The sequence below is a fragment of the Anas acuta genome, chromosome 2 (genome assembly GCF_963932015.1).
Source record: "Anas acuta chromosome 2, bAnaAcu1.1, whole genome shotgun sequence".
Classification (NCBI taxonomy): Eukaryota; Metazoa; Chordata; class Aves; order Anseriformes; family Anatidae; genus Anas; species Anas acuta.
In genome coordinates, this window is record NC_088980.1 from 126,063,447 (window position 1) to 126,085,908 (window position 22,462).

Below are 22,462 nucleotides of genomic sequence, written 5' to 3' on the forward strand. Positions count from 1 at the left end.
CAGACACCTCCCAGTGCATCACAGTCTGAGCTGGGGCTGAGCCATGTCGTGCCAGGCAATGTGGCATTGGCTCTGTTTCCCACAACCAGGACAAGAGTGCACTTTGAGCTGCAGGCTGCTCCTTTTGTGTTCAAAAAGAAGAAGAAAATAGCATTCACCAAGCCAGCATGATGTTGCTGAAATGAGGAAGAACAAACGTGGAGGAAAATAATAACAATAATGAAAATAAACGTAGGAAGTACCGGAAATAAAAGGGAGTCTTGCATGTTGCCTTTTTGTACTATAGGAACGGGGGGTGTGACTGAATATCCAAACCACCTCCGCCACAGAGATGCCACCCAATCACTGTGTGTGTGCTTTGCAGAGCTCCTCCCCTCTCCTTCTGGCTGAGCGGAGACCTTTACAGAAACTGCCTGTTCTGGATCATGCAGACTGTAACATATAAAAGCTGTTAGCAGCTCCTGTGGCCAGAAAGCTTCACAACCAGCAGAGTTTTGTTCTTTGGGGGTTTGTAATAAGAGACATTCCTTCACAAAGGTTCATATCACCACATAGGAGAGTGCTATATATACTGGGAGAACAATAGACTGTATTCTTTTTTGATATTATCCAGAGGTAAGCCATTTAGCTCAATAAGCTTGCTTTGCATGCACTTTTAACAATGCTCATCACATTTTGCTGTAGTTATGATCTGAATGCTATTTCTAAGATGTTTTCATGCTTTATATGTGTTCTTTTGCCTACTAGTTTATCTGTGCCACAGGATGTCAAAACAACCCATGCATAAAGGACAGGCATAACCTGGGATGTATTTTTTTTTGTTTTCAGAGCATAACATTCTGTGAGGTTTCTTGCAGTCTCCAAATTTAAGATATATAGTGTGGTTTATGGACTGAGCTGGTGTGCTACCACTGTCACTCTTTCAGGAGCACTACTAGCTCTGATCATGTAATTCAGGGTATAATGATATTTCATCTGCTGTGTTCATAGTAAGAAGATATTATCATTTAATGATAATATGGTAAGTGAAAATTGCTCAGAAATATGTGTTCTGACTGGATTGTTTTTGTAATTGAGCTGACAGAATCATTTTTCAGACCACAGCCTGTCAATTCACTTTGTCTTGCTAACCGGATGTTCAGAATCACATCTTTGACATCTTCTCTTCTACAGATCTGTTCCCTACTGCCCTGACTTAAAGCAGAGTACCTCTGTGTCCTTTCTCCTCTGGTCCCAAAATGACAGCAATCACTGCAATCAGTTGTGCTTTCTTATTTTCCATTCTCTGTGAAACAAGTGCATTAGTGTTACCCAACTCCACTGACCTACTCCTGTCAAACAATAATTTCACTGACATTGAGACGGCTTTGGCAGCTCATCTGGACTCTGCAAAAATTCCCAAAGCCAGGCGGAAGCGCTACATTTCACAGAATGACATGATTGCCATTCTTGATTATCATAATCAAGTCAGAGGCAAAGTCTTCCCACCTGCTTCCAACATGGAATATATGGTAAGTGAACTTCATTTACCTCATAGTAAAACAAACTGTAAGCCTGTGATTTTGTTTTCTTAAGTTGTGGGGATTTAATTAGGCAGACAAAATATTTTTAACTCTTATTGCTTAATAAAACATTATTTTTTTGCATCTTTTAGAGTTGTACTAAAATATCTAAATACCAAACTCTGAACCTTTTACGAGCCCTGTTGATTTGCCAATTCCATGAGTAGTTCAAGTGAAACTGCTGGGACCCCAAGTAATGAAGTTGTGATTTAACTGCTAGTTGGCCTGAAGTGGCATAGGATCATAGTGTATATGATCATAACATGTGATCACATGTGCCTAAAGTGCTAACCATTAGCAGTCCCATTGTTTTTGTGGAGTACATTGAAAGTCATTGTCCTGTTGTATGCCAAAAAATATAGTTAATATTTCTAATTTATTTCACAAATAGTACTTTCAGACACAATATGGTAAAACTGCATTTGTAAAGCAATTCATTTGATGCACTGTGTGTATCATGCTCATGGTTTTTACTTACTGCATATTGTTCACCTAATATTCTTATTTTTTCTCCATCAAATACAATGCTTATTTTAGATGCTTTTCTACTATGCAGGATTGCAATGTGTTTGAATGTTATGTTTGTAGCAGACACCTTTTCACCTTATTGGCAAATACTCATTATGTGAATTGTGTGTTCCTGCAGGTATGATACAAGTTACTCATTCTCCATGATTTCATACTTGGCACTTATAGCTAAAGCAGCATGTTTGCTGTTTCGTGTTCCAACTTTGAATGCGTGCATGTGAAGCTCTAATGTTAAATGTAGGTTGGCCAAGCAAAAAATATTTTACTTTCACAGCTAAGACAAGTTGTGTCAGCATCATAATATCTGCTTAAAGTCACAAAGCATCTCAGATGATGACAGTTAACAGTTTTGAGAAAACACAACACCATCAGCATGACATAAAAATGGGATAATAGTAATAACTTCTCCTTTTTAGCAGCTAATGACTAACGGTTTGGACATCTCTCTATCACAGATGTTACCTAAATCTGGATTTGATCATTTAATTTCTTAGCACATCCCAACAACACCTCAAAATGCTGAATGCATTCAAAACATTGCAGGATGAAGTCCTATAGCCATACCATAGTCTGAGTTTGAAGTTTGTGAAGTGGAAAGGTCAGAGACAGAAAAATAGAGAGGTCAGAAGTCAAGCTCAGTCATCATTTTTATTGCTGAGCTCTCCACTGACGTTTCCTTTGATTCTGCATAAATAAACTTTGTTGTAATGTCTGAGGGAATGGCAGCCTACCATGTCTTTCCTTGGCTTGTGTGTTTTAGAAATGTGCTCCTGCAGTTTGCTTAAGTGAAGCCAGCACCCTGTTGTATTCCCAAAAGTTTTGTGAGTGCAGTGTTCTTAGCCTGTTCAGTAAAAAAAATACTTCATAGAGAAAATCTTCTTTGATTAAATCTACATTTATTTCACTCACATGCTAAAACTGCCAAGGTTTCACATATATTTGTTGTGTGTTCTGCTGCAGCTTTCCTCTGCAATGGTACTGTGTGAGGTACTGTGTGAGGTACTTGATACAGAATCAAGACTGGGTCCATGCTCTTTACAACGTACGCATTACTTTTTTTCCTTGCTATTCTTACTATTGCTTTTACCAGTACCACCCAGCCATGGGATGTGCCTGTGTTTCTATCATCATCAGCCCCATCAATAGTCACAAGGTCAAGGTCTAAGGCTTTCTTTCACCTTTGTTTTCCCAGTTTGAAAATAGTTTGTTCTTTCATGCAGCAGAATTCAGAGCACCACATCAATTTACTTAGGTAATGCTCTAGAATGCAACTCCAGCTTGAATCTCCAAGTGGAAGGTAACCTCTTGGCTACTAATTATATTTCAGAATTAACCAATCCATGTCTGACTTATATAATGTTACAGAAAAAAAAAAAAAAGCCCGGTGAGCAACATCACACATAGGTGTGACAGCAACCTCAATTTAACTTCTTAACTTTGAGGCTTCAGAAAGGTTTTGGTCAGAAGGTCTAGAAGATGGCATGGTGTTGTAAGCCTACCAAAGCTGGGGACCCGTGTATCATTAATGCCCAAGTGAACTTGATCAGTTCATTCTTTAGTCTCTGTCTAATTATGTGTATGGCACAGCATCTGCTTTGTATTATGTGAACATAAGATTACTGCTGTTATATATAAATGAGACTGTGCCATTCAATATGCATTTCCAGAAACAACAAGCATATTACCATTACCAGCAGACAATATGCACAGTGCTGAAAGACTGTTACAGAGTGTGTGTTCCTGTTCTGAACACTATGGAAAAGTGCAGTGATAGTGATGAAAGTGGCCTTTTCCCATTAGCGATATGGTTTAGTGGAGGACTTGTTAGTGTTAGGCCAGAGGTTGGACTCGATGATCTTGAGGTCTCTTCCAACCTAGACAATTATATGATTCTCTGATATAAGTATCTATAGGTGCATTAGATTGTGGAAACCTCTTGTAAGTGTAATGAAGTAGAGATGGCCTACGCATGAAGTAGAGATGGCCTAAGCAGTTCAGAAACACACACACACAAAAATATTTTCAATTCTATTCTCTGTCCACAGTCCTACTAAATCGTGTTTTGTTCTGTTTTCCTAATTCTGTTAGGATCTCTTTTCATGAATGTCTGTCACATTCTTACCTCTATAAAAATCTGTTTTATTTTCTTCTTCACTGGTAAGAGCTTAGGGTTTAGCAATATGGGTTGGTTCTTTAATCTGTACCTGTTGTCTTGAAACTTTGTGTGCTTAGGACTTTTGATGAGAGGTCACAAAAAATGTCAAACAATGCACACAATAGGCAAGGAAGGTTCATCTGAACACTGCAATATCAGAAGTGGGGAGCATTTTACCTCCTTCTGGGAGAGGTGGGAGTTAGTGCTGCTCCATCCTGCTGTTGTATGCAGTCTCTGAAGTAAGTAGACAGATGGGGTGTCAAAAGCAACGATGGGAAGCATTGTTCAATTGTTAGTCCATAGAGAAAGAAACTGCATGTTTTATGCACTGTGGGTCAATAAGACTTTGGGTAATCTTTCTCTTGGGATGTTAGTACTCTATGAGTCATACTCCCCCTTCCCCTTTCTTTTTTTTCTTTTTCCTGGTGCTGGTAGTGCTGATGCCTTTGATTTGAAGTTTTTCTGCAAGTACAAGTCTAGACTTAGTGAGTGAGGAAAGGAAAGCAAATGAAAAAGGAAACAAGAACTTCCAAACCTATAATGTAGAAATAATGTCCTCTGCTTTTAATTTGGGTCTTTTTATATCCTTTATTCCTTTTCATCCAAAACTGTCATTCTGAAGCCTTCACTTGTGCCCTAAAAACTGATGCCATACCTGCAGAATAAAGGATGACATAATACTTTTGATCTGGTGGAGGCTGGGTCATGTGAGGTTCTGCAAAGATGAGTCCTGAGCCCAGTACTGATCAACGCAGTAATTAATAGACTGGCAGTAGCATGTCAAAAGTATAAAAGATGGGACAAGATTATACACTCAAAAATATGAAGCTAGATGTTTGTGGAATGCTGCCTGAAGAGCAGAGAAATGTTCTAGATAAACTTGAGCCTATTAATGTATGGAAGACGGTCTGATAGAGTTTCAATTCCTTTTTGTTCAGTGATTGCATAAGTTCTTTTATATTTAGGGAAACATGGCCTTCAGTGAATGTGTCACTTTTTAGGACTCAAAGTACTAACAGATTTCCAGACTAGCATGAAATCAATTAGCTTGGATATCCAGAAGTAGCTTCATGGCAACACAACAGAAGAGAGTTTCTCATGAGCCGGTGGCAGAGGAGTTGAAAGGAATGGAGAATCTTAGCTAACTCATCTTCTACTGAATTCCATATGAAGGAATGTGATAATATGGACAAAATAAATCAATAGTTGCTCTAAAATAAAAGTAATTGTGTTCCAAAAGAAACTCCTATAGTGTGGGCTAAGGCAAAATCACAAAGGAAATCTGTTCACTCTGTAATGCCCAGGGGTGGCCTTTCTTTTGCTAAGTGCTGAATATGGAGACTGCTTTGTGTCCACAAAGGTCTGCAGGCAATATGCAAGGTCAGTTCAGAGAAGGAAGAAAATAGTCTACTTAGTGGTCACAGATATAAATAACTTCAATACTGTTTCGTTCCTGAATGTGAAAGTCTTCATAAAATTTTCTTGCTGTCAAGGTGATCTTAAAAATGTTTTTTGAATATGCTACAGGTTCTGGGTAAGAAAAACAAAAAATAAAATGTTTTCTAACTACTTCACATTTTCCAAAGTCCTATTAATACCTGAAAGCCTTTCATATGAACATGGAAAAAGTGAGTTAGTGTGTTTTTCACTCCAATGCAAGAGTATTTCTGATAAATAAACTTCTCAACTTGTTTACCTATTTTTGCTGTTGTCAGTTTGGTTTCTTACAAACCAGTCTAAATCTTGGAGGACATTTTGTACTTGAGTTGTTTGCCCTGGCTCATCTACATTGTCCCACTGAAATCATCCATGCCTGTAAGGACTACATGACTAGTTTCTTCAAGATTTATGTCTATTGAGTTGGATAGGATCTCTTAATTCATATAGTTTATCCCCACCCTGTTGCAGGACTTCCTTCTGCATTAAGTACATATGGTTTTCATCTTGTCTGCTCCTGAACACATATAGTGATGCTGTCTCAGTCACATCTCTTGGCAAATATTTTACCTTAGGAATAGAAATGATTTCCAAATGTCTAACCTAAATATTTCCTTCCAAAACTCAGATAATTAATCTTTATATTCACTTTAACTGTCCAGTAGAACTTCTCTCCTTGTTTCATTTCAAACATTATTTTTCATATATTTACTGCCAGTTTTCTTGGAATTAATTAAGTTGCATTAGTAATGTATGTATATAATGGTTCCCTAATTTCCATGTGCATGTCTTATAATATTTCTGCATATTGGAGCCAATTACTGTTGCATTCTATTTAGAGCTTCTTTATTAGATAAGGGAACAGCAGTGTCAAACCAGGTTAGACATGTATTTAACTACGCATGTTTAAAGAGATAAGTACCATAATACAATGAAGAATTAACCCTAGACCTACTTTTTCCATTGAATAGATCTGTTCCCTTAAATCCTATATACACAGTGAAGGCTGAAATGAGCCAAGGCATAAAGATCTTAATCTGGTTTTCATCATGCTAGAGCACAAAGTAAATCTAAGTATACTCCACTGTAGTCTTCTAGGAGGAAAGATACCAAGGAGCTTGGAGCTTCTCCAGTGTAATTCACCTTTCTCAGTTGGCCATAGCTTTTAGATTGCTCTGTGCTGGTGATTCACAAGTGAGGTGAATGCAAGTGGGGTGTAATGATGAAATATATTGACTGGCTCCAGTTTTTCCTTCCTACGACTTGTATTTATGTTTAGACAGCTGAGTATGTCCCTTCCATCTGGTGCCCCAATGCACCAACAGGCGTGTCTGAAGATAATGAATGTCACGAATATGATTCCTCTCAGGAAATTAAAAGAAAGCAGAAAGCATTGAACTGATCTCTATGGTTATAGTTTGAGGTTTCTGTCTGCATGCCAACTTTGAAAGGAAGCAGTCATTTTACAGCATACCCAGCCTTTTATCCCAGCAAAGGCAAAACATGGTATCTGAAAGTAAGCTGAAAGAAGACAAGAGTAGATGGAGTTACTTTCTCTTAATTTTGTCAGAGTAGAGTTACCTAGCTTTCCTTTATCCATCAGGTGCATTTATCCACTTACCTATTTCCTACTGCACCACTCTCAATAATGGAATACTGTACTACTATTAGTGGCTATCAGTGAGATACAGGATGCTGCCCATTCTTCTAGCAGAATTTCAACTACAAACCTCTAGGAACCACATTCAGTATCAGTAACTAAACTGGTGTTTAGGGTGAAGACAAAGTTGATGCTAGCTCTGTGAGGTATAAAAGACACAAGTTATTTTCAGGAAGAATGACAGAAAGACCTGCTTAGGAGACGAAAAGAAAAGACCTTTCCTGGAAAGTACTTCTTGAAATATCTGAAGAACTTCCCCAGAAATTACATTGTTGATAAATACTATGATAAAGAATGACTGTGTTGAATATGTTTTGCTATGAGACCTCCTTTCCAATGTTTTGTATGTATTTTTAAAACACACATCACTTGATGATATTTTAAAACAGAATATTTACATTATTTAAATTTAGTGTTAGCAGAAAGCCTTCTAGGAGTTTAAGCAAACAAAAAACAACTTGGTAAAGTCTCTAATAGAAAAGCAGCCTGCCCAGGGTCCTCAGAATTAGACATTCCTTTATTATTAAATGTAGCACCTCTTGAACTTTTTGGCTGAAAACAGAGACAGGGCATTTTTCACAAGAATCTCAATCCAAAATACACAGCACTTTGCTTCATACATGAATGGAGAAGATAGTAACCTTAAACTTCTCAACATTTTTATCCTCTTTCTGTATCTGTAAAGAAGATCTGAAAAAGAGAATAGACTGTCCAAGTCTATGGAAAAGTGTCTCCTAAAACCAAAGCAAAGAATGTCAAACCCAAGATAACCACTTGCTTTAGGATGGAGAGAACCATCAGCACAGGCACCTACACCTGCAAATGCATCTGCAGGTACCCTGTGACAGGGTCTGAGGTCTATTTTAACTGAACTGAAAGTGAACTGTTTTTCCATCTCCATCTGTACAGTGTTATCTGTTAATCTGTATAAAGATAAACCAATCTTAAATTGAGATGCCTTCTTATGAGAATAAAGAACTATTGTTCTTGCTCTTTATCCTGAAGAAAGAAGAAGCTGTGTTTTCTTTTATGTCATGCTGCTATATCTTTCAGTTAAAGCTACTTTGAAAATAATAAGTGTTTTCTTTGAAAACTTTTAAAGAAATTAAGAACATTTTTGTTTTAATGAAAAACTTTGGTGGTTAGTAATAAAAAAGTAAAAAATGTAGATTATTTCCGTATAGAAGAGAAACAAAACACTACACTATGAAACAAATATTTTTTCTATTCACATGTTGTGGTTTAGATAAAAGGCAATTTGCACAGATGATATTTAAATTGATAAAGGTCAGAGACTTTACTCTTCAGACTTACGACAAATTGTCAGGGTGACATGGAGCTAGATGAAGTTTGGTCCTTTTTGTTACCAGTTCTGTGATAAGCTCTTGCCAACCAAAACATGCCTTGCAGTAGGTTAGGAAAGCACTAAATATTTTAAGATATGTAGCTCTGATATTTAACTTTTCCAAAAGCTAAACAAATAATAGCATATCAGGGAAGCTTATTGTTATTAAATATGACAGCCTACTAATTCTCTTTGTTTCTTATTGCTTAAAAGCCTGGTGCCAAACATGATAAGAAATGTGGACAAGCTTTAGAAGAAACAAATTGAGTATTAGCAATGGTCAAGCTTCAAATAATAGGAGTTTGAATTTGCACCAAATAGACAACCAGAAATACAAACTTCTATAAAATACAGACTTGAAATTGTCTTGAATTTTCATAAGAAAAGAATTTCTGGCAATGAGTTTTCTTGGACATCTGTTTGGTGATGCCCTAAGTTCTGTAAGTTAGACCTTCTAATACTGAGCCCTTCAAAAGTGTGAATCAGATGTTTGGAGGTTTGTTTATATGAAAGTAAATTGACTATAAACCATTGCACAATTTTACTTTGAGTTGCAGTGGAGTATTGGACAAGCAGCTTGATGTATTAACTGTGTTAATACAATCTGCAAAAAAAAGTACAGAACTGCAGTTCCCATCAAGACTTTTTCTCTAGGGGACAGACTTTGGGAATTTTCTGTGTAAAGTTCTAATTAGTACCTAATACGGTACCCATTTATTACCTAATGGGGAAGGATGTGTACATGCAGTAGGCACCAATTACAGTATGCACAGTAAAATGTCTAACAGGTGGCAGTTGAGAGCAAAAAGTATTTGTATTCTTAGAGAGAGAGAGAGCGCCTGGAGTCCAAATGATCTCAGAGACCAAACAAATACAAAAAGTTTGCCAAATCTGTCTATAAATTCCAATGACCTCATATGTTTTCATGACAGTATGTATTGAAAAAAGTGAAGGCAAAAAGACGAGGCTCTTTCAGTGACTCTAGAAAAAGCGAGCAGGTAGAAAGGCTGGTGGGTAGTTTTGTTAAGCTTTGTAATTTAGGGTAGTGGATGTGGTGGGGGGTCCTACAGAAAATTCCTGAACCTTAAAAAGCTACAGGTTCAGCTATACAAAAGAGAAGGGAAGAAGCTGTTCCAGGGACTCCTGCATGCCCTGCACGCTTCTGTGGGATTTCTGAGAAATGGCCACCACACGTGTGAGCATTATGGCCGGTGCAAGTATATACAGATGAATAACGTATGAGGACAAGACCTGCATATTGGGGGTAGGAGCCTACATCTGCTAATTAACTCTGGAACTTGAACTAGCAGCTGTGGAGTGCAGCTGCACAGATGGGCTGGAAATGTTGGATTTCATCTTTCAGCATCCCAATGTTTTTCTCATAGGTCGAAACTGTTTTAATTGAGGTTTTCTTCTTTCCTACTCTTTGCCATTCTGAAAATAAGTGTGGCTGATCTTCAGCTGGACAAACAAGCAAAAGAACAGGGTTAATAGAGAATAAAATTAGAAGTCTGATATAGAAAGGTTAATTTTTTGATCACTGCTAGAAGATGATCCTACTGGCCACCTTCTGAGGTAGATAGGAACTACTGTGGATTTGTTTGTGCTATTGGTACCAAAAAGAAATCTGAAGATACTAGTATGAGTAAACATATATTAATGACAAATAAGATGCCAAAACTGACAAATTGCCACTTTATATTATTATTACTGCAAAATGTAACTTAATATAGTATCTGGAGCTTGTCACTCCAGATGGACAGCTGGTGGCAGCAGGTTAAGGGGTGAGACACAGCACGCTTGCTTAATATTAAGGTCAGCAGCCCTTGACTGCTGGGTGCCCTGGGGGATTCTTGAGAGGATTGTGAGTGACTGAGAGGTGTGTGTTTTGCTTAAAATACTTGCTTTGCCACTGGGAAATTAGTAGAATATTACCCCAGCTGATATGTCATTAAAAACAAACAAACACAACAAAGTCCAATGTAAAGTACAGAGGACTGCTGCTAGTATTTAATATTTCAAGCAATGCCCCTTGTGCAGGTGAGGGGAGCTTCTGTGGTACTGACAAAGATGAGTCAGGGAAGTTTAAGGATTATGATGACTGCAGAAGAATGGAAGTATGGTTCTGCATTGTCTGAATGCTTTAAAATGATCTTTAGAAGACCCTCTGTTCGCCCAGGTTGAAAATATATCTTTATTTCCCAGTGAATGAATCTCTTCTAGCTACACAATATGCCTGCTGGCAATCTGAAGGAAGCAGTGCTCCTACTTCTTAGTTTTTTCCATGTTATCTCTGGGACACTGAAGGCAGTAAACTTGAATGCTTCAGTTTACACAGATATCCACAAGGAAAGAGAAACACTTTAATACAGTGTATTACAAAATATTCTGCTCACTTTTTGTCTAGATCACAAAGTCTTGTGATCCATTGCCATGAGTAATGATTTCAGGATATTTGCAGAGAAGGAGAGAATTAAATTTGCTTTGGTAATGGTGTCTCTTATACAGCAAGGAGTGTATAAGGGTATTGCCACATTAAATCAGATCAAGATATTTTTCCTGATATTTTCTTTTGTCACTGGAAATCTGCACTGTGAAGGGAAGGTATATGTTTGCCCTGAAAAGAAAACAGATAATTTTTGGCTCTGAAAATCAGGAAATCAAGAAAAGTTAAATGAAAATGTTTCAGCTTTCTCATAGAAAGTCGTCTTTACCTAAATAGTCAACCACATCTCAATAATGCTTGCATTATGAAGAAATGGACTACCAAGGGATAGACTGATTTTTTTCTCACTCTACATTTTCCAGGAGTAACAGATCCTAAATCTTTCTGCTTCCTAATTCTTAACTTACACAACTTTCAAATGGATATCATTACAGATGAATGTATCAGTTATATGTTCTCAGGTGTGGCCTCTCTAGTGGGGGCAAATAAAAATTAAGTCTTTAATTTACCTTTTTAGCTCTAAACATATTACTGTTTTATGTATCTGTTTTACTTGAAAGCTATTTCACTGCTTGAATCAGATTTTTTTTTTTTTGTCTACCTGTAAGGAAATTGAAATAAACATTTTATCTGTGCAAATTTTATTTTTACACTTGAAGTGGTGAGTCATTAGAAAAAGGCAATGTGAAATTATTCTTAGGGCTTGCAAATGGAGTATAGTGTTGACAGATATTACTGGTGGCTTTGGTAGAAGGCATTAATTGCTTTATGAGGAAAAAAAACACAACACACCACATCAACAACAAAAAAACAGACCATGTCTTCCAGATTTTACCAGTCAGATAAAAAATTTGAGGATAAGTACCGGCAACATGGAAAATGAAAATCATGATTTTGTTTTTATTATTTTTCTTTGATAGTATGTTGAAGAGTTGCAAGAGAAACAGGCACACATATTCATATTTATATAGTAAAAATGGTTTTTGTTTGTTTGCTTGTTGTTTTATTTTCTTTTTTTTTTTTTTTTCTCTCCTATTGAAAACCTATGAAATGTTGAGATCCTTATTTTTCAAATGAGGAGATGATATATTGCAGAAATAGGAAACAAGTAACTAGTATATTCTGCTATATATAAAAGCAATTTAAGAATATAGCAGTTTTACCTTTGCAGGGGTAGGTATTGTCAGTTTATCAAAAGAAAAGCATCTGTCAAGGGTCAATGAGATTTTCAAGACATTTGTCCTTTCCTTTCTTGACTTAGCTAGCCATAGTTTGCATGACCTAAAACATCTTAGAACTCATTTGCAGCACTCAAAATATGAGAGAAGGCCTTGGCAGGGGAAGGAAACCCTCTCTGTCTTTTTTTTTATCAAAATATTTAAAATGTTCTCTCTAAAGCAATAAGAAACCTCGAGGTGTGTGATCAGGAAACTGAAGTAATAGTAATACATTGCCACTGTTCTGTTTGAGCTTTTCAGACAATTCAGAAAATTAGGATCTTTCATTAAATGTACTTTCATAATGTAGTATGTTTCTGGTTCTTCAAGCTATGGAAAATCTCTCAGAATATCACCTGACATAGCCTTTTCTCCAGGTGTTGGCAGTCCTTTGGTTGGCCAAGCTGAATTCTCAGAAAGAAAGATCACATCCTAGAGTTCTGTGGGCTGCAAGCTGACATCTCACAAAGGCAACTTGGAGCCCAATGTTTTAATATTGGTTCCTGGCATAAATGTTGTGTAGCTTATATTTGGACCACCTCACTGAGGTTAATCAAGGAAAAAGCAGTTGTATGATGAGCTCTACTGATATGCACAGGTCCTGAGTCAGACCTTACACAAGAGAAAGTTTTTCTGACCTGTATGGAATTACATAGTACAGATACTATGAAGCCAGACTACAAGGACTCCAACCTATTGTACAGCAAAACTGAGTGGTGCACAGTGGAAAGATAAAGTCCGTAAAGGAAGATTTGGCATTAATTATTTTGCCTATAAACAGTTGTACCTATAGTATATACACACACACACACACGTGCGTTGGTAAAGTTACAGGTCAGAAATGACACAATCCCTTAATACCTTCAAAAGGCCGAGGCTCGATTTCACTGTCACTGAAGGTGAGCTCCAGAAACTGACAATGATGCCTTGAGTCCTTACTCTGTTTCAGACAGAATAGTTTAAATAATGGATATATGACTTCATTTATCCGTCATTCACAAATGTTCTCAGCAAAGTTTGCATATACAAGATGTGGTAATAAATGTTGCTGTAGTGCATTTAAAACTAGAAATAAGAAACTACAAATAAGACAGTAAACAATGAAGGTTAGTGTTCATTCTTGAAAAAAATACAACAGGGTAAATGTAGCCAGCATAGTGATATATTCACAGTAATTCAGCAGTCCGTTAGAAGGTTTGCAATAAGAATAAGTGAGGCAGAATAAGAAAGCTCCATTTAATCTGTTTCATGTAGACTTACTCAATGTGTTCTACTTGCAGATAAAATAGTGAAGTTTCTGTGTGAAGTAATCTGCTACTTTCAGCTTTAGCTTCCCCTCTGTATCAGGATTTGCCCCATAAGACGTGTTAATCAGGGTCAAAAGAGAAAAATACTGCATTTGAACTATAAATATTAGGAGTACAGTTATGACACAGTGAGAAAGAGTGGAAGAATTTTGTTTCTAAGTTCAGTTCATAGTTACAGTGGTTATATACACCATTCTTCAAATTAAAGCATAGCTATCAATGTGGAAAGGGAACAGCCAGTTATTCTTCTACAAATGTTTTGAAAAAGTCTTTGTAATACTGTAGTTGCTTCTAGTTTTTTTTTTTTTTCATTGTAATGCTTCTTCAACTTCATGATCATTTTATTACCTAAGAGGACAGTGGTGATTAGGACCTTATGGTAATAAAAGATAAACCAGCAAAGAACAAAAGGACATCTCCCTCCCCTCTACATATGTAAGAGTGACAATGACAGCAAACAACTACAGAAAGACAGAAAGGTGTGAGGGCACCATGACCCACTTTACAAGGTTTTCTTTGAGAAAGGAAGCTTCCTTTGCGGTCTTTGAGAAATTTCATTTAATATTAAAGAGATTTCATTTTATTCTCCATTGCTTATTATAGATTATTGGAATAACAAAATTTATTTGACTGTTTGTTTACAGAGTGGGGAAAATGATAACCTTGGGTTAAAGTCTAGCCTCACTGACAAAATTCCCACTGACTTTATTAATGCTTAGATCACATGTTGTATGAGTGCACAGAACACCCTACAACAACCTCATAGAACCTCAGAAAAGAGCTTTCTTGGTGTGGAAATGCTCTGTATAAAAGCACTAGCCTCTTCCCTATATTCGGTCCATTTGACAATTTTCAAGTGAAATGTAGTTTTGAAGTGTAGTTTTTCAGGGAGACAGAGCAGTGTAGAGAGCACAGTCAGACAGCTTTCTAGGAAAATAATCATTGGCAGAAGAAAGAAAAATAAATTGGCCAAAGGATGTTGACTTCGAGTTGCCAGTGGAAGTGTGATGAGACACTTTAACTCTATCACAGCTTAGTTAGATCCAGTTAGGATCCTCTCCAGGTGGAGGAGATTTCCGAGATCGACCGAATCAATGGTCTGGAGAGTTCAGGAGGGATATTGTGTGGCAGGAAGACAATTGCTTTCCCAACCATTAATGACTTAGCAAACAAAGGTTTGCTATCCCTGAGGAGAGAATGAGCAAAGTTTGGCACTGTGAGCCTGCATGATTAGTACGAGGATGAGTCACATCCTCAGATCTTGACCCACTCTGCATGCAAATCTTTTTTCTTTTTCCTTTTCCTTTTTGCAATTTTTTGTTCATATCAGGCAGCTTTCTCTGACATATTTAATAGAAAGCCTGTATTGGCCATCATTACACAGTTTAAAATTTTATTTATCAGATCTTTTTAAACATTTGTTTATTGTTTAAAATTCAGCTAGCTTTTTAATTTCTTCTCACACTGAAACTGCCCCTCTGTCTTTCGAGTTACTTCAGTTTCTCTTTTTAGGATATTTTTCTATTTCCATATATCCTATTTCTTTGTGTATAACAGTTAAGCCTTACATGTTCAAAAAGCCATAAATCCATTTGCCGCATTGTCCTACATGCCCAAAATGGGACCAAACTGAGATAAAAATTAATATAAGTGTTGACTCAGGATCAGACTTCTTTTGAAAGGGGAGAACTAGCAGTGCAGTCTCTCGCAGTTTAGAAAGTTTAGATTTTAGATCATTATAAGATAATTTTTATCTGATTCACAATCATTTTTTTCTGCCTCAGCCTATATTATTTGCCTTTACTTGTGCAGAGGATCTAGAGGTAGTCCTAAATGTACTGAGATCACTTTTCTGAGAGAGAGAGGGAGGAGGAAAAAAAAAAGTTTTTGGTGAAGTGTTTTGTTCTCTCCCATGAAATCCAAATGATTTGCCTAGTAGAAGGGGACTCCATAAAAGGGAAATTCACCAGCCTGTTAATGAAGGAGTGGAGGTAATTAAAAGAAGCTGCTGCTGATACTCCCTCCCTCCTCTCTCTCCCTCCCCCTTTATTCCTTATTCAGTGATTATATTTTCTCTTTCTCTTTCATGTTGGCCAAAAATGTCATATGTTCAGAGAATGGTTGAGATTGAGTAGATAACGGCAAGAAGAGTGAAATATATATATATATCGCAGTAATGTTTACCTGCCAAACCCATGATTTTTAAATGAGTTTGAAACAACCCCATATAACTTTCCCAGTCTAATGCTGCAAATGATTTCTGAGAACCAGAAAATGAAGCTAAAGAGAAAGAAAGTGGATTACCAATGTTCTCACTGTTCAAGGGGGAAGAATTCCCAGTTTTTAGAGGGTATTAATGGTGAAAACCTAATCCAGTCTTCACAGTTCTTTTAAACAGCTAACATACTACTTTGCAAGGCAATTCAGTATGCAAAAATACGCTGGGTGAAAAGCAGGAGCTTGGTGCTATTTGTGCAAATACAGTACACATTCAAATTATTGTGGGACTGCAGCCAGGTCACTTGGGAGCAAGCACACAAACCTCATGTTCAGCCTCCTGGCAGAGAGCACTCATGCCAGAGGCATGATTAATCTCAGCAAAGGAGAGTGTTTATGGGGTGTCACTGTACTGGCTGAGTTGCCCGTTATGGATGCACACCAGGCAGCTGTGTTTGGACCCACATGCTGGGTTCATATGCTTCTCCATTCCCCTGGGCCTGGGCAGCTCCAAGCATCGTCTGTGGCCCTGGCCTCTCAAGCACACTTCCCATGCACACTTTTATGCTAGTGCCTACTGTTGCCTCCTCTTTTAGCCCTCTTTTTGGGACCACTGTTAAACCACAGAGATTATAAAGGGTTATTTTTATGCTGGCTGCATTCAGCTATTTGGCTTAACAGCAGAGATAGAAATCAGAACAAATATCTGTACAGTTTTCTTCCTCTTGGACACTGGAGCATTCTCTGGGTTATGGACAGTGCCAAAGCAGCTCCAGGTCCCTTTCTTTTGTATGGTAGCGTGCCAGCTTAGCCTTCTTTACCTAAGGTATAGATATATCTCCTCCATGAAAATCCTCTGAGAAACTCCCTTCATTTTTCAGAGGTAAAGTCAAAGCTCTCTCTGGCTCAAAGACTATTCCTTCTTAGTATGCTTCTTCCTAACTCTTCTGTTTTGTCCTTTTTACTGGTGATTTTCTCTGACTTCAGTCTGGGACATTTCATGATCAAAATGTAAAGTAAATCTCTCCTTTAACCACCATTATCTTACTTTCCCTAAGGTGATTCACATTGAAGATCATTTGTGCTAAGGGTTCATATTGATCTGTGTTGCACTTCTTCAGCTTTAATCTAGGAAGTACCTCACCCACTCCATATTCGGAAAAGCTTTGTTGAATGATAATGGCAATTCCATAAAATTTACTAAAGTTTGTTCTGTTCACTTAGAGAAATGTCACAAACTACCAGGCAGAGTCAGGGACGTAAATTAATGTCCAAGTTCATGATCTGTGGTCAGCTCATTCACTCTGAGATTTTTTGGGAACTTAAAACTATGAAATCAGTGTTTTGGAAATCTGTATTAGCACATAGTACAGAAAATATTTGTGTTGTGGGCCACCTTATCCTTTGATAAGTTTATTTCTGACTTTGCTTCTTATTTCATACTTTACAGAACATACTCTTTATTTCGTAACCAGTCGAGATTTATGAGTTTAACTTTGTGTATAAAAAGATGTAATGGGCTGGGTAAGCATTTTTACCATATTTTGTTCCTGCTTTTCTACCTGTAATTCACTAAAACTCTCCTGCACCAAAACAGTCCAAACGGATTATTCAAAATTCATGTCTAATTCCAGGATCTAGAGCCTATTTGGGTGTCACTTAAACACTTAGATATTTATGCATGGTAGGATATTCTTCATCTGGAGCTCCAGTGGTGCAGCAGGTTCTACTGATGATAACTGTGTTATTGCTGAGGCCAGCCTATTTGTTGTGGAAAAAACAGCATGTAAGCAAACACGCAAAGTATATAAAGGAGACAGTGTTACTGTCATGTTTTTACCACTGGACTAGAACATAAGAAGTTGAAACAGGTCTTCTTACCGAACTGCTATCTTTTTATTTCAGTCAGGTAGCAGTGTCAGCTCGAACACAGAACAAAGTAGTGAAACTCATACTGCACCTGGAAACTACCCACAGTCTTTGTTTTTATGGAATCTCTTTTCTTGACCTTGTGGCCTCAAATATGAAAAGCTGCCACACACACTCTCGCTGGCTATAGATATTCCTGAGATCCTATTTCAAAAATGTTGGGGTTTTGCAGGGTATGTAATACCTGTGCTGAACTTTTCTTCCCTATGCGCCTGTACTTCTCTTTAACCTTCTGTGTTCTATCCAATGTTTCACTCCCCTCCACACATGGATCTCATAAATTCAGGAGGGAAAATGGCAGGTGAATGCCTGCTCCAGATAAAAAGGAGAAATATGAATACCTGCCTTCCTCTGATGATATAGGCAGGGATTCTGCCTACCTTTAGGGCAAATGCTGAAATACTGTTGCTGTTACTGTGCTGACCCATGATTTTCTGGATTCAGGAGGTCTTTGCCTAGGTTATAAATCTGTTTTTTCTTAAGTATGTTTTTGACTTAAGATATGTGTTATATTCTTTCACCATGATTGCTTTTTTTTTTTTTTTTCTGCATACTACTGCCTACTGGTACTTTTACTGGTGCTGGGGCCGGTCCTCTTTAATATCTTCATCAATGATCTGGATGAGGGCATTGAGTGCACCCTCAGTAAGTTTAAAGATGACACCAAGCTATGTGCATGTGTCGATCTGCTCAAGGGTAGGAAGGCTCTACAGGAGGATCTGGATAGGCTGCACCGATGGGCTGAGGTCAACTGCATGAAGTTCAACAAGGCCAAGTGCCGGGTCCTGCACCTGGGGCGCAATAACCCCAAGCAGAGCTACAGGCTGGGAGATGAGCGGTTGGAGAGCTGCCTGGCGGAGAAAGACCTGGGAGTGATGGTGGATAGTCGGCTGAATATGAGCCAGCGGTGTGCTCAGGTGGCCAAGAAGGCCAACAGCATCCTGGCTTGCATAAGAAACAGTGTGACCAGCAGGGCTAGGGAGGTGATTGTCCCCCTGTACTCGGCTCTGGTGAGGCCGCATGTTGAGTACTGTGTTCAGTTTTGGGCCCCTCGCTACAAGAAGGACATCGAGGTGCTTGAGCGGGTCCAGAGAAGGGCGATGAAGCTGGTGAGGGGCCTGGAGAACAAGTCCTACGAGGAGCGGCTGAGGGAGCTGGGCTTGTTCAGCCTGGAGAAAAGGAGGCTCAGGGGTGACCTTATTGCTCTTTACAGATACCTTAAAGGAGGCTGTAGCGAGGTGGGGGTTGGTCTATTCTCCCATGTGCCTGGTGACAGAATGTGGGGGAATGGGCTAAAGTTGTGCCAGGGGAGTTTTAGGTTGGATGTTAGGAAGAACTTCTTTACCGAAAGGGTTGTTAGACATTGGAACAGGATGCCCAGGGAAGTGGTGGAGTCACCATCCCTGGAAGTCTTTAAAAGACGTTTAGATGTAGAGCTTAGGGATATGGTTTAGTGGGGACTGTTAGTGTTAAGTCAGAGGTTGGACTCGATGATCTTGAGGTCTCTTCCAACCTAGAAATTCTGTGATTCTGTGATTATTTTGTCAGGTTTGGGATGAAACTCTGGCCAAATCTGCAGAGGCTTGGGCTGCTACTTGCATTTGGGACCATGGACCTTCCTACTTACTGAGATTCTTGGGCCAGAACCTGTCTGTAAGAACTGGAAGGTAAGCAAATACTATGAAATAGTTATTTTGTTACCCTTTGTAAAGCCTTTGGGATTCAGATCTTAAACTGATACAAGACTCATCCAGTATTATAGCAATAATTGATATCCATCTATAATTCACAGAGATTTTTCACTTGGGTTGGGTATTGGCTTAATACTATGCTCCTAATGATGTTTTGAGAAATGTACTTTTAGGTGACTTGCATCATGGGGATTGGCAGCAGAAAGTTCCAAAGTACCTTAATCTGAAATGACATATTTTTCTTTCTGCCTTTTAAATAAACATAGGTATCGATCTATTCTCCAGCTGGTAAAGCCATGGTACGATGAGGTGAAGGATTATGCTTTCCCTTATCCTCAGGATTGCAACCCCAGGTGTCCCATGCGATGCTATGGACCCATGTGCACCCATTACACACAGGTTACATAAATTACATTCTTCTATTCAAAATGTTCTGTCCAAAGATGGACTTTTCTGTGATGTATTTATAGCTTTCTGTCATATAAATGTATATATAATACATATGTATTTCTTTTCAATTTGGACTTCACCAATAATGAATATTTATTCAGATGGTTTGGGCCACTTCCAACCGTATAGGCTGCGCAATCCACACATGCCACAATATGAACGTCTGGGGATCTGTTTGGCGACGAGCTGTTTACTTGGTATGCAACTATGCCCCAAAGTGAGTTACTTTCTTTTAATATTGTTTATTTTTATACTGCATGCATGTTTGGGTATTCTCATAGGACTGCTAACTCATTTTTCTGCAGCCTGATCTCTATTTATGCTTTTTTTCTGCAGACTGCTCATTCATTCTAACATCACATTTGAACATGTTGCAAATGCATGTCTTTGGTATACAAAGAGAAAAAAAGAGAGAAAAAAATAACCTGATGTGCACAGAACAAAAGAAAAAAAACATTTTTTATGATTATTACTGTCACCATTCTCCTTGTCCTCTTCGTATGTGTTTGCTTAGCTTTACTTTTAATTCCTCATTTCTTCACTCTGTTGCATACTGCTATATGAGTTAGACTTCCTCAGGTAAGCTACAGGACTGTGTATCAAGCTGTTGATTTACTGTGAACCCACGTTTTTGCCCACAGGACACCTTTGCTTATAACCATGCTGCATAAGGGCAGCCCTAGCATAGATTTTTCTATAAAGCTCAGTGTCTACAAATCTCATCTTACCTTTCAAATTTGGGTCCATCAAATTATCTGTCATAGTCACCTGTGGATGACCCCTATTATGAGATAGCTGTGATAGTCTGTGTTAGGTTGAAATGAAGAAATTATTTTTTTCCCCAGTGTTCACTAGACATCAACTCAAGCGCATGTCTGGGTGCAGAATGAATCACTGAAGTGTGGATCGGGGAGAGCTTCAATTTAAGGTTTGGTTTGGACCAGTGCTTCAGAAGCAACATGGACAGTGTAAATGAATGGTCTCTCTGACCATTCATTTAATATATAATAGGCAGAGACATAGTTCTGTATAGAAGGCTAAGTATAATTAACTGAGCATGTTTTCCATAAAATTTTGGTCCAGGCACAGGTCCATTTGTGGTAAAGAATATGCATGAATATGTCATTATTCTAGCTGATACATGAGTAAAAGAAGTTTTAAAGATTTTGCAAATTAAAAGAAGATAGGATTTACTAAGAAAACTGGCTTGAAAAAATGGCCCTTTTCCTTTGGAAATAAGTATCTCTTTTTTCTTTTCTCTTTAATATATACTATAAAAGGATGTTAAGAAATGAAGATGAGGGTTATCAGGCAACAAAAACTGAACTGAAATCAAAGTTTATAAGAGAAACACAGATACTATTTTTTGTATCACTCAATTTGGAAAAACAAAAATAAAATCTTCCTAGGATAAATCTCTCATTGTGTTAAGAAACAGCAAAAGAATGGTTTCAAGCATTAGGCATTACTGAAAATTGGCACACTGTTTATCTATCAGGTAGCAATTAAAGACATTTTATATTTTTGCAGCCTAAAAATCCATGTTTCTCAAAAGGCAAACCAAAACCTGGAGTTACAATCTTCTTCTCTGGAGGAGATTTTTCAGTATTTATTTGTTTCTTAGGTTGTAGAATCAGGGTTTTGACATCTACTTCTTGCACAGTTTCAAGAAAGAGTACTAAGTGGACTTCCCTGGTTTAAGGTTATATTCCTAAGAGTTAATTAAAATTCAGTTAAGGACACTGAGTTTAGAGACCTGGAGCATACATTCTGAAGTCTCTTTCTCAGTCAATAAAGGCTGCATCTGTCTGAGTAACACAGAACATCAGAAGCTTCTCTAAAGGAGAAGGAGATGTTATTATTACCTACTTGAGTTATTAAGATTGGAATTTGGTAAAGATTTGGGGTTTAAAACTCCAATAACTTTCACTAATACCATGTTGTAATGCTGAAAAAATACATATGCTTCAGAAATCAGGAGAAAAAAAAGAAAGGTTAAGGAGGATAATTATAAAATTTACAAAGATCCTGCACCTGGTTAACTAGAATGGACTCACAGAAGTCAGCCATGTGTTGCATTGAAAGTGAAGCAGAAATCAGCTTTCAGCAAACTCTTCCTGGATTTCCGTATCTGTTATCAAACTAAATATATTTCCTGAGCACTCAGTCTGCTGTACCCATTTGGAAGAGAAGTAGAAACGAGCAAATTATTTGAGAGATTCCTGCTTTCTTCCAAGGCACAATCCAAACCAGGGCCTTTGATCCAGTGTTATTGTCTGGGAGGTGGGGGGATGAGAAAATGTTGCATAAATAATTTTGTTACACACTGGTATATCACGTCCCATGCAAACTAGAGGAAAGATCTCTCATGAGTGAGACGTAATGTTTAAATGGAAATCTAATTTTAACTTTTTGCCTACCTCACTTTAAAAGCCTGGGAATTTATATAAGCACCTAAAAGTCTGAAAATGTTTTTCAGGCATTTCTAGATCTTCCAGTTACCTCTAAGTCTGGACCA

General features: G+C 37.9%; 1 protein-coding gene across 1 annotated transcript in view; it reads left to right on the top strand.

Annotated features, from left to right (window-relative positions):
- The first annotated feature begins 394 nt into the window (after positions 1 to 394).
- The window catches only part of PI15 (peptidase inhibitor 15), a 28,644-nt gene continuing 6,576 nt past the window's right edge, over positions 395 to 22,462 (top strand). Inside the window, exons 1-5 of the mRNA XM_068672122.1 lie at positions 395 to 615; positions 1,174 to 1,511; positions 19,352 to 19,470; positions 19,761 to 19,893; positions 20,046 to 20,161. Coding sequence (XP_068528223.1) covers positions 1,239 to 1,511; positions 19,352 to 19,470; positions 19,761 to 19,893; positions 20,046 to 20,161 — 641 coding nt within the window. The 5' untranslated portion in view covers positions 395 to 615; positions 1,174 to 1,238. The remainder of the gene's footprint in view (positions 616 to 1,173; positions 1,512 to 19,351; positions 19,471 to 19,760; positions 19,894 to 20,045; positions 20,162 to 22,462) is intronic.